The sequence below is a fragment of the Cimex lectularius genome, unplaced genomic scaffold (assembly GCF_000648675.2).
Source record: "Cimex lectularius strain Harlan isolate CLEC.00 unplaced genomic scaffold, Clec_2.1 scaffold193, whole genome shotgun sequence".
NCBI lineage: Eukaryota > Metazoa > Arthropoda > Insecta > Hemiptera > Cimicidae > Cimex > Cimex lectularius.
Window position 1 is genome coordinate 139,702 of NW_019392759.1, and position 11,822 is coordinate 151,523.

General features: G+C 37.6%; 1 protein-coding gene across 1 annotated transcript; it reads right to left on the reverse strand.

The window, feature by feature from the left end:
• Positions 1–550: 550 nt before the first annotated feature.
• On the reverse strand, positions 551–11,139 carry LOC106669954 (fibril-forming collagen alpha chain-like). The gene is made up of 29 exons (XM_014399877.2): positions 10,974–11,139; positions 7,196–7,264; positions 6,994–7,053; positions 6,763–6,909; positions 6,656–6,687; positions 6,515–6,580; positions 6,321–6,434; positions 6,138–6,264; positions 5,943–6,067; positions 5,681–5,887; positions 5,529–5,627; positions 5,355–5,463; positions 5,100–5,287; positions 4,812–5,028; positions 4,666–4,754; positions 4,343–4,504; positions 3,746–4,250; positions 3,425–3,685; positions 3,150–3,283; positions 2,819–3,088; positions 2,534–2,749; positions 2,347–2,436; positions 2,157–2,282; positions 2,028–2,100; positions 1,770–1,972; positions 1,507–1,708; positions 1,277–1,449; positions 977–1,198; positions 551–903 (listed from the first exon to the last, which is right to left on the reverse strand). Exons 1-29 carry the CDS (start codon positions 11,065–11,067, stop codon positions 757–759), a joined length of 4,527 nt encoding a protein of 1,508 aa, XP_014255363.1. The 5' UTR covers positions 11,068–11,139; the 3' UTR covers positions 551–756.
• Between the last annotated feature and the right edge of the window lie 683 nt (positions 11,140–11,822).

An 11,822-nucleotide genomic window follows, 5' to 3' on the forward strand; every position in this document is an offset into this window, starting at 1 on the left:
TTCAAACTTCAGCCATTTTAGCATCTCGATCTGTTACTGACTCTCTAATTTTATATGAAAACGAAGTTTATATCCCAAAATGCTAGCCTCTCATTATACGCTATATCAAAATTTGCCCATAAATGTCAGACCTGGCTTGGCCATTGTTTTTTCTTGAATAATGGCCAGAGTGTGTTGTGAGTTATTTTTGGATGACTAAATGCACAGGTGTTTTCAGGCCTTTAACCTTTTTGACCCATTCTGATAGGCCAGGGACCAACTTCTTTTTCAACCAGCCGCAGTTTGGCAGGGTTATTTTCATGACCCCAGTGGTTTTTTCCTTTTCCTTTTACTGAATTTGAAATTAATAGTTTCAAATCCATTGGGTTTTTTTCTGAAGGTCTGATAAGCATTTTCCCATATTAATTTTTCAGAAATTCATAGTCATGGTGGCTGATTTTGAAAATTAGGTTAAGCAAAATTTTCGTTCCTTTTTGGAAAATAAAAAGTTTTTATTATGTATTCCAATCAACTATAATTTCAGAATTTTTTGAAACAATAAAAAGCCCGTAAATTTGGTTCAATTAATTTTGTATGGAATCAACATATTTACAATATATATTTTATATTGATTCATTCCTTATGTGAATATGAACATTAAAATACGATAGCTGGCAGTATTTACAAGTTGGTTGTCAGAGCAATAGCTCAATTGAAACTATTTGCCACCAGATTTACAAAATATTGAAAAACAAAATAAAAAATGCAAACGTTATTTTATGAAAAACAAGCTGGCCCTAGAGTAATTCTGAATTTATTGTCTTCTTTTCCATAATCTCTGATAGCGATGTCAGTGATGGGTAAGCGGATTGATTTATCAGTCATGTAAGTGATCAACGTTTCTCCCCACTCATTGTTTTTAGCCTAAAAAAAATCAATTGAAATTTTGAAATGATTAATAATAACGAATAATAATGGAGCAGCAGAAAAGGCTTACCCTGCATCCATCATTGAGCACTGAGTACCGCAATCTCTGATTTCCTCTTGCTGTGATTTCAACATCATTCCAGCCGAGCAGTTTTATGCCTTTCCTGTATGTCTTCAGCGTAGAATCAAAGTAAGCGGCTGAATTGTAGCAGTGATAAGTTACATTTTGCACAGCAGAGACTGAAAGGAGTTGTATAAAGCCTATTTGATTACTATCGGCTTTGTAGGAAATCTGAAATTTTGAAGGAAATTAACGATGAATTTTATCTGAATTTTTTTTTTCTTTTTGTCTTTTGTTAAATTTTCCGACCTTCATTCCACCTGTTACTTCAGACAGCCACATTTCTGGCTCATGTCCTATATGAAACAGTTCTGAGGATTCTCGAGGTTGTGGGAAAATACACGTGGCTCGCTTGGGGATGTCACAGTACACAAGGATTGCATCGTTGATATCACCGTCATTTGGATCCAACCAATATTCACCTGTATGAATTAAAAGTTATAAGGCTTTGTTCATTTAAAGAGTTGAGATTTCAAAACCTGAAGGGAACTGTGGATATGCAACTGCTAAATCTCTGCAAGACCTGGCGGGCGCTGTTTTTGATCCGTCTGGTTTCATGAATTTCTCAAAGCTGATCTTTAGTTGGTTGTAGGCTTTAAATACTATCTTTTTCTTTTCATCATCATCCAATTCTTTACCGAACATTCTCATCGGTTCATCCCCAAACGATGGATCTGGTCCCTGAATAATAATTGGTATTTGTAGTTAACTGGTAAAAAGCATAAAAAGTTAAGTTTTATACCTTTGTTTGTCCTTGTGAAGTGTACAAAAGAGCAGCGAGAGTACTAGCATCATAAATTGGATGTTCTCCTGGTAAACCTGGTGGTCCTGGTGGCCCTGGCTCACCATGTACTCCCGGCCTTCCAGGGTCTCCAGGAGGTCCCTTTGGTCCTTGTGGTCCCAAAAGACCTGGAGGACCAGGTGAACCGTCTCTTCCTTGCGATCCTGTAGGCAAATTTAAAAATTTATTGCTTTTATAAAATAAAGCTTAAAGCGGTACCTTTTATTCCTTGCTCTCCTTGTCTTCCAGGAGGGCCTGGTAATCCTGGGTCTCCTTTAGGTCCCATTAATCCCTGTATAAAGAATAATCAATTGCTAACTTATGACAAGTACAAAGAAAAAAACTTACCGGTGATCCTGGTAATCCTTGAAGGCCTGAAAGACCACGGTGCCCTTTCATTCCTTGTAAACCATATTCACCTTTTTCTCCCTTGGCTCCTTCAACTCCTGGAGGACCTGGCTTTCCTCTTGGACCCTACAAAAAATGTCAATTAGTATTAAAAGTAATTTTTTTTTTCAATTTGGCAGGAAATATTTACAGTAGCTCCTTCTATTCCTTGTGGACCAGTTTCACCTTTTAGTCCTCTTTCACCTGCTGGCCCTGCTGGTCCTTGGTGTCCTGGGGGACCCTATTGAAAAGATATTTAGTTAAAAACCACTGATTTGTTTTCTGGTATTGTCAAAAGGTTTTCGATGTATAAATAAATATTGCGTAAATTTAATTACCGGTAATCCTGTTGGTCCTTGATTTCCTGGAGGCCCAGGTTCTCCAACTGGCCCTTTATCTCCAGGCCTTCCTGATAGACCCGGAGGACCAGGTTTTCCAGCAAGACCTTCAGGACCTTGATCTCCCATCGGTCCATGAAGTCCAGGTGGGCCAGGCAATCCAGGGGGGCCCGATTTTCCTTCTGGCCCTGTTCTTCCTACAGTTCCTTGCTCACCCTAAACAAACAAAATTTAAAAAAGTGCTAATTTGAAATATAGAGATATAATTTTAATAATTATAATTACCTGTGATCCTTTGGGTCCACGAAGACCAGCAGGACCAGGAGGACCAAACAATCCTGGTAATCCTCTTTCACCTGAAGGGCCAGAAGGTCCTGGAGGTCCGGCTGGGCCATGAGGACCAACAGGGCCTATATCTCCTTTCTGTCCTTCCGGTCCCATAAGACCTGGAGTTCCTACTGGTCCTGGCGAACCTGGGCGTCCTGAATCACCGACGTTTCCTTTGATACCAGGAGCACCAGCTAGTCCTGGGGGTCCTGGTGGTCCAGCTTGTCCCTAAAATAAATTTTCAGTTGAGTAGAAAATCAAAATTTAAGTAAATTAGAAATATACTTACTGGATGACCTGGTTCACCTGGCCTTCCAGGGATCCCTGTAAAGCCTGTGTCACCTTTCGGACCTTGTTCGCCTCTTGCTCCTTTCATTCCAGGGAAACCAACTGGACCTTGCTCTCCAGGTTCTCCTTGTTTTCCTGTAATAAAATATTGATTAAAATAAATTAAAATTGTAAAATTATTGGTAAGGGTTAGTAAGCTGATGGACATTATGACATGTCCTTTTAGAGTTCTTTTATAGATCATTGAATTTTTACTGTTTTAATGAATATATTTACCTGGTGTTCCAGGATTTCCTTGAGAGCCTTTGGGACCATAGAATCCCCTTTCTCCTTTAACTCCAGGAGGTCCTGATATTCCTTGAGGTCCAGGGAAACCTTGAAGCCCTTGAGATCCAGGCATTCCTCTATCTCCAACACTTCCTGGAGGTCCAGGTTCACCTGGGAGTCCTCGAGCACCAACTTCTCCTTTTTCAGCAGGCTCACCTGCTGGGCCGGGTGGCCCAACCTCACCTTGTAGACCTCGTTCTCCTGGTCTTCCTAAATATTAAAAAGTAAAGTAGGTTTTCTGTACTGACTTTAATTTCTGCATTATCTTACCCGCAGGTCCTTCTGGTCCTGGCAGTCCACTTTCTCCTCGGTCACCTTTAAATCCCTGGGGCCCAAGCATTCCTCTAACACCGGGTAAACCAGTGAGACCCATGGGACCAACATGTCCTTTTTCACCTTTGGCTCCTGGCGCTCCGGGAGGACCATCAGCACCACCTGGCCCAGCAGATCCTCTGAGACCTTGCGGTCCCGATGGTCCCATTAATCCTCTTTCTCCAGGTGCACCTCTTTCTCCTCTTAAGCCAGGAGGTCCTAGATGGCCAGGTGGTCCAGGCTGTCCTGGGTCACCATCTTTTCCTGGTGGACCTGGATTGCCATTTGCTCCTGGAAGACCTTGGAACCCTGTAGGACCTGGAGGCCCGGTAGGACCTCTTTCTCCAGCTGGTCCAGGTGGGCCTCTTGGTCCTTGGGGTCCTGCCGATCCATCTTTGCCTGGATCTCCCCTTGGTCCTGGACTACCAGGTATTCCCGGTTCACCATCTTTTCCAGAATCGCCCTAACACAAATCAAACAAAAACAAAAGATTTCACCAGTGTGATTTTTTGTATAAATCTTCTTCTTTTTCATTTTTTTTTTTTTTTAATTTACCATTATTCCTTTTTCCCCTGGCTGCCCTATTGGTCCAGGTAAACCTTGAAGCCCCTGATGTCCTGGCTCACCAGATTTTCCATCAGCACCTGGAGGCCCTCGTTCACCGGGTGCTCCCATTTTTCCTGGTGCTCCAGTCCTTCCTTGAAGACCCCTTGGGCCCTAAATTTTAATAACAAATGTTAATGTTACATTTGATAGCCATGGTTCGCTATTTTTGCAATTACTAACAGTAAGTTATCATTAAGAAAAATTTTAATAAGGTATTTTTGTACAAACACAGTTATCTAAAATGATAATAAGAATATTTCATTGCATTATACTTGTATTCCAGGGTTTCCTGGTCTTCCAACTGATCCTTGAGCTCCTTTCAAACCATGTAAACCTGAAGGACCTTTGTCTCCCGTTTGCCCTATAATAAAAATAGATTATTTTCATGTTTTGTATATAAAATGCGTATATTTATTGCCTTTTGGACCGGCTGGTCCTTCAGGTCCCGGTAAGCCTCTAACACCAGGTTCACCACGTTCACCAGTTGATCCCATTGCACCAGGGGGTCCAGGAGGTCCTCTCTTTCCCCTTTTACCTTCCGGGCCGTCCATACCTGGTAATCCCCTTGGCCCCATAGGACCAGTTTCACCTTTCGGTCCACTTTCACCTTTGAAGCCTCTTTCCCCTTGCAATCCCTAGGAATAATAAAATAGGATTGCAGTTTCATAAATACAGTATTAAGTCAGAAATAGAAAGGAAATAAGACCATTTCTCCTTTGGGTCCTAATAATCCAGGAGCTCCAGGACCTCCTGGTGGTCCTCGTGGTCCAATGAAACCAGGGGGTCCAAGAGGACCCTGGGCTCCAGGGACACCCTTTTCCCCAGGTACACCATCTTTTCCTGGAAGTCCAGGTGTTCCTGCTTCACCAGATTGGCCAGGACGTCCTGATTCACCTTTGTAAACAAATTTAAGACTTTAATAAGAATTAAATTCGAATAAGTATGTTTTTGTATTATTTACCTCTTGGGCCTTGAAGTCCCTGACTACCTTTAATACCTTGAACGCCTTGGTCACCCTTTGCTCCTGGAGATCCTGGAAAACCAGGAGGGCCAGGTTTGCCAATTGCTCCCTATCAAATTTGATAAATTATACAAATATATTCAACACGAGTGTAATTTCATCTTTTGCACTTACTGGAGAGCCTGGAGGCCCAGGAGCACCATCAATTCCCCGGATGCCAGGAGGTCCAGGTGCACCTTCTCTTCCTCTTTCGCCTCTAGGTCCAACCTGGCCCTAAAATTTTAACCAACATTAAATTGTTATAGTTTTTGTAATTGTATACACACAATTGGTCCAGCAGGGCCGACAGGGCCTGGTGCACCCTGGTTTCCTTTTTCACCCATCGGGCCTTGTTCTCCTTTACTGCCATCCAAACCTGAATAACCACGATGTCCTTTGAGACCTGGTGTGCCTGGCATTCCTGGTAAACCTCTGGGGCCTGGAGGGCCGGTGGAACCTGTCGGTCCTCTTTCTCCATCTTCTCCTGGGGCACCCTAAAAAATCGTATTGTTTCATAATTGAAAAAAAAATTGTAATTTTACTGCTTACATCTTTTCCTGGCAATCCTTGTGGTCCTCGTGGTCCTGGAGGGCCTTGAGGGCCTTGTGGCCCAGGTTCACCTGGCTCTCCTCTCAATCCTTGAAACCCTTGGGGCCCAGGGGGACCTGCATTGCCTGTTAAAAAGACGTACATTTTAATAAAATCTGTTCAAGAATCACAATCAGCCCCATAGTAAATATTTACCAGGAGGTCCTCTTGCACCCATGGGTCCGACTTGAGCTTGAAGATAATGCAATGCCTCTTGAGGATATGCTGGACCTTTATTGTTTCCTGAATTAGCCATTGCAATTTGATTGTAATATGACGTAATCTAAAATATATAATAGGTTAATTTAAAATAATCCAAAAGTAAATATATCTTATTACATCAGGCACAACTCCTGGATGTCCAGGGCTCCCTGGAATTCCCGGTGTACCAGGGCTCCCTGGAATTCCCATTTCACCTGGATGGCCAGGTTCACCAGGAGGACCCCTTACGCCCTAAAATAGAAGACAAACATTAATTTGTTGTTAAAAAAATTATATTACTCATTCACTAAAAATAGTAAGGAACTTCGTACTCGTGCAGTTGTCGTCGTTGTGGTTGTTGGTGGTGTTGTTACATTTCCACGATCATGAACTCCTGGCTGTAAATTTATCTTATTTTAAAGAAAGAATGACAGAATTAAAAATAATGATTTGTTGTATCTTATCATTCTTACCTCGAACTCACTTGGGAAGACAGATCTTCCTTCTAAATTTTTTTTACAAAGTTATTAATTTGATACAGTTTTAGAAAAGTAGGGAAAAAATAAATTAGGTGATTTACCGGCTAAGCAAATATCTCTCGTTTTGCATTCTACCTTCCCCTGCAAGCAAATACAATCTGTGCATCTTTCAGGTCTCCATTCAGCTCCATCTTCATACAGCTCATTTCCAAAACTGCAGAGTTTACTTCTTCCACTTTCCTGAGTAACTAAACAATCATTTTGCATTTTAAAATATACGGCGCGAACATGTATTTTTAGTGTTTCTCAAAAATATGTGAATTGATCGCTACCTCCACGGTTTTCGTTTCTAGACTGTTGAGGAGACTGAGTGAATGATGAACGATCATTTTCTAAAAACCAAATATAGATCAGAAACAAATAAACTATTTATTATTACATAGTCACACATTTTTATTCTGAAATATTATATATTATATAGGAATATAATGATTTTCACAAAACCATGTTTAATTTGTTTTGAGTAATACACACCTGGTGACCTCGTGAATGGTTCGTATTCCTCATCATTATCCCTATTTACGTCCGTACCAGTTGAATTTCCTTTAAAATAAAAAAATAATAAAATAAACACGTAAATACATAATACTATAACTATTGGATCATAGTGAAAATATAAATATAAGCCAATTTTCAATGTAATGTGTGTGTTTTTAGTGATCGGTTGTTCAATAATTTGTTGAAGTCTTGAGGATCAGGCATCATTTATTTGACGACGTTTCGACCTTTATTCGGGCCATCTTCAGGGCATAAAGTGTGGTGCTATTCTTGTGGTGATGATCGGTTGTTCAATAATTTGTTGAAGTCTTGAGGATCGGGCATCATTTATTTGACGCGTTTCGACCTTTATTCGGGCCATCTTCAGGGCATAAAGTGTGATGCTATTCTTGTGGTGACATATTAGTTTTGTGTGAAAATGTTGTGAACACACTCATTGTCACAAGACCAATATGACACCACATGAATTGCACCACACTTTATGCCCTGAAGATAAGCTGAATAAAGGTCGAAACATTGAGTAAAAAAAATATTTTTCTAAAATACTTCATTCCTGACTGCTCCTCACAACATCAACAAATTATTTTAAGTAATTCATACATGTTTAGCAGTCGTAATTGACCTATTTAATTATTTAAATTAATTATAGTTTTTATCTAAAGTTTTTGTTGACATAAAAAGTGTAATTAATTGAAATATTCAATGTAAATTTGAACCCACACTGAGCGACTTAGGTCTGTCTGCAATCAAAACTATTGACATTAAAAAAAAAGGTAAAAAAATAATAAAAATAAAACAAATAAAAAAATAACAAAAAAATCAGTGAGTTGACTCCTTGTGAGTGTTCTCGTCACAAAATAATTATAAAACTATTTAAAACTAATTATTATTATTTTTTGATTTTACAACCATCTTAAATAACACTACTACTGTTGATAATTAATACAACCAAAAGTATGCCTTGTGGAAGTGAGAATTAAGAAAATTTAACAATAAATTCATTGATATAATTACTCAAGGATGAGATGAAAGCATATCCAGAAAACTAGTAATTTAGATGTCAAACTATACTAGTAAATAGAAAACTATTTTTTTAAACAAAGAACTAAAACTACATTGAAAATATTTTGCCTTTAAAAATTAGAAAATGTTAAAAAAAATATGGAATAATAAAATTGCCCGAACTTAGTACTCTTCAGTGTAATATAAAAATAATTATTTCAATTAATTATTCTTTTTATCTAAGGTCTTGGTTGAGCTATCGTGATCGAGTGGTTAGAGCAGCAGCATATTGAGCCGAAGGTCCCGGGTTCGAATCCCACTCGTGACACTAACTTTTTCATCTCAACCAACCTTAGATAAAAAGAATAATCAATTGAAATAATTAATATGGCCAATTATGACCGCTAAATATATATAGGTTGACATAAAACTAATTATTGGTTCCAATTTTTTTTTTTATAAATATTTTTATGTTTGTTGATTTTGTCTTTTTCTTCCTTAAAAGAGTCATTAGTTGCTGCAAACAATTTTAAATCATTATAACTCAATGGTTTTGAATTTTAAAAAACTGATTCTAAATGATTATTGTCTGTAGCTGGTTTGTGTGCCCTCTTTCTGTTTTGAACACAGAGAGATTTATGTTAAAATGGAAGCCGTATTTCACTGTTAATTAAAGGATGAGTTGTTTAAATTGAAATGCGGACTATGGAGCAATAGCTTATTTGTCTGTCTGTTTTTTTTATCTGAATAGATTTTTTTTAAATCACAAAGAGCACCTACAAAAGATCATAAATGAAAATAATAAATAATTATTTGTTATTATAATTCACTATTTTTCGTAGTTCGCTTGACCAATTAATATCATTCAATTATTTAAGGTTTTAAGTTGAGATAAAAAAAGCCGAATGTCGTGGGTTCGAATCCCGCTCGTGACACTGACTTTTTTATCTCAACTTAAAACCTTAAATAATTGAATGTTATTGTAATGTTCTTTTATCTGAGAGAAATTTTACATTCTATTTAGCTAGATCAGTACTAATACATATTAATTATTAACATATTAATTAAAACAGTATATATTAATTATTGGGTTGTCCGGAAAATAATGCAGGATTTTGGTATTAAACAAAAAAAAAGAAACTAGTTACTTTAAAGCAATGTTCTTTAATCAAAATAATTTCNTGTAAACGTAAACAGAATATTTTATATAGATTTTTTTTAATGAAAACTTAAAATCCTGCATTATTTTCCGGACAACCCAATACTTCAATTTCAGGTAAAATGAAACTACAATGATTTAAAGGCAATATATGGGTCCCACTTATCCCTTTATTGTGGGAAAATTGATTCGTCCACCTTGAAATATTTGTAGGTAAATTTTTTTTACATTTTACAAAACCGTATATTTTCAAAAAAAAATTCTGATTTGTCAATATCGTTCATAAAGAAAGAAGAATAATCCGGCTTTTTGTTATTTCATAATCAACAAATCGAACTTAAGAAATGGATAATTTATGGCGAAATAATATAACTGGATTTTGGCAGAACGTTAGTTTTATTTTAAGCCGATAAACTTTGAGATTTTGCCTTCTAGACATAGTGACTTTAAAGTTCAACCGACTTATTTAAAGACAGCAGTTTATATTTTATATCTCCCGCTAAAAAGCTTGGGTTAGTTCAATTGTCAGAAAAGCGTAAGTCCAGGAGAAATTGGTTAAAGCTACTGTTTATGAAATCAATCGTTTATAAGGACGGACTTCGCCTAGTTCATTGCTAAGAACTGCCCTCTAAGAACGAAACGCTCGATCAAATCCTCAAGTCCGAACATTTGGCGAAGCGCTAAAGTCGAGATTCAATGAGCTACCTCATACAACATAATTATCATTTGATAAATTTAAAAAAATATCTTCGTATGAAAGTAATAAATAGAGCAAGTTGTTGATTGAAATCGAATCAGGATCTTTAGGTACGATTCAAATTAAGCCGCTTGAAACGGCAATCTTTGGTCTCAGGAAAGATCCCTGAAGACGTCGTGGATCTGTTAACTTTTTCCTTACACATACGTGATGAGCAGAGCTTTTCTTTATGAAGGAAAATTTGTTTAATCAGAAATGGTGTTGTGGGACTCGTCGAAAGAGTCAGAAATTTGATCTATGTTCAATCTGACCATCATTAACAGTGATATCTAAAGAAGATCTTTGGTCTTAAGGAGAGGACTTTTTAAGATTTACAAGCGTTTCATGTAGTTTTTTTAATTAACGAAAATAGCCAGGTCAAAACAAAATTATGCGTGGTAAAAGTTGAAAACCGAACTGTTGTCCGTCTGGTCTCGCTGCATTTCGCCGTTTAGTCTGTTGTCTATAATGACATGTGAGACTAGACTTGAGGAAAAAAATAGGAGTCAGAGAAAACCGCGGGTAAAATTAATGGCACCTCCACTAAAGTAAAATCTTGAGAAACTTGATTCATCCTGGAAAAATCTGATTGTATTGTTCAAGTTCATTGTAACTTTCAAATGTGTAAAAGGAGGTACAACTGTACTCAGGAAGAGATGGAGAGAAGAAGAGCCTCTAACATTGAAAATTTGTGTGCTTAGTTTAGAAAAAGACGTTAAAATCTGATGAGATGTTTTCTACTCTTCAGAACATAACTATCTTTAAGAGTGGAAAGAAATTTATTTAAAGGTTTTTCATGTATTTTTATGAACAATTTTCAATATGAGGGAAATCCTCCTTAGTTCGTACAGTCTTACCGTTCGTCTCTTCGTATTCTTCATAGTAGTCCGTATTTTCCGGATCGTAATCCTCGTTGTCTCCTGGGTCGGGCTGCTGCTTCTGTGGCCTCATGGAGGACCGGGCGGACACGCTCGCCGTCCCGACGAGGATCAGCAGACCCCAGACCGTCCACCTTAAAACCACCATCGGGACTGGACAAAAGTTTGGTCATCCGGGCCCATATTAAATGGTGGGGACATCTTTCTTGGGTCTTAATCATGTTTTTCTCTTTTAGATTCGATGGGATGGCATACTAATTATTGCCGCCTCTCTCCACTAGGGGACGTGGATTTATGAAGGCCCGCAATCAATTAAGAAACGATTTTTTTTCAATTCTTTTTTTAGATTTTAGGTTATTTAGATCGTCGTTCTGCTTTTCTCAAATAAATAATTAATTTGTATCACATATTAAAAAGATCGAAATAAATCACAAACATGCAAACATATAAAGTAATCATAAATAAATAATTAAAAAATCGTGAACTTGGCTTTAATCTTAATATGAGAGCAACGTTTTTAATTTATTATTTATTTAAAGGTCCTTTATTTAGTACTTACCTTTCAACTACTAACACCTCTCTGAGGAATAATTTTTTCTCTGGATCTAACAATCCCGATCTCTGGATATCCAGAACAAAACTTATCCCTTGACGAGTGAGATTTTCATTTAGTTATTCAGATATCGTGAGATGCGGTCTGGTGTGATGTAGGTTTCAGAAAAACATTTTCTTTATCGTGCCAACGTTTCGATCTTTTATTGAGATCATCTTCAGGGTTCAAATTGTTTGTCTTCTGTGTAATTGTGCCATCCTTGCGTGTCGTGTTGA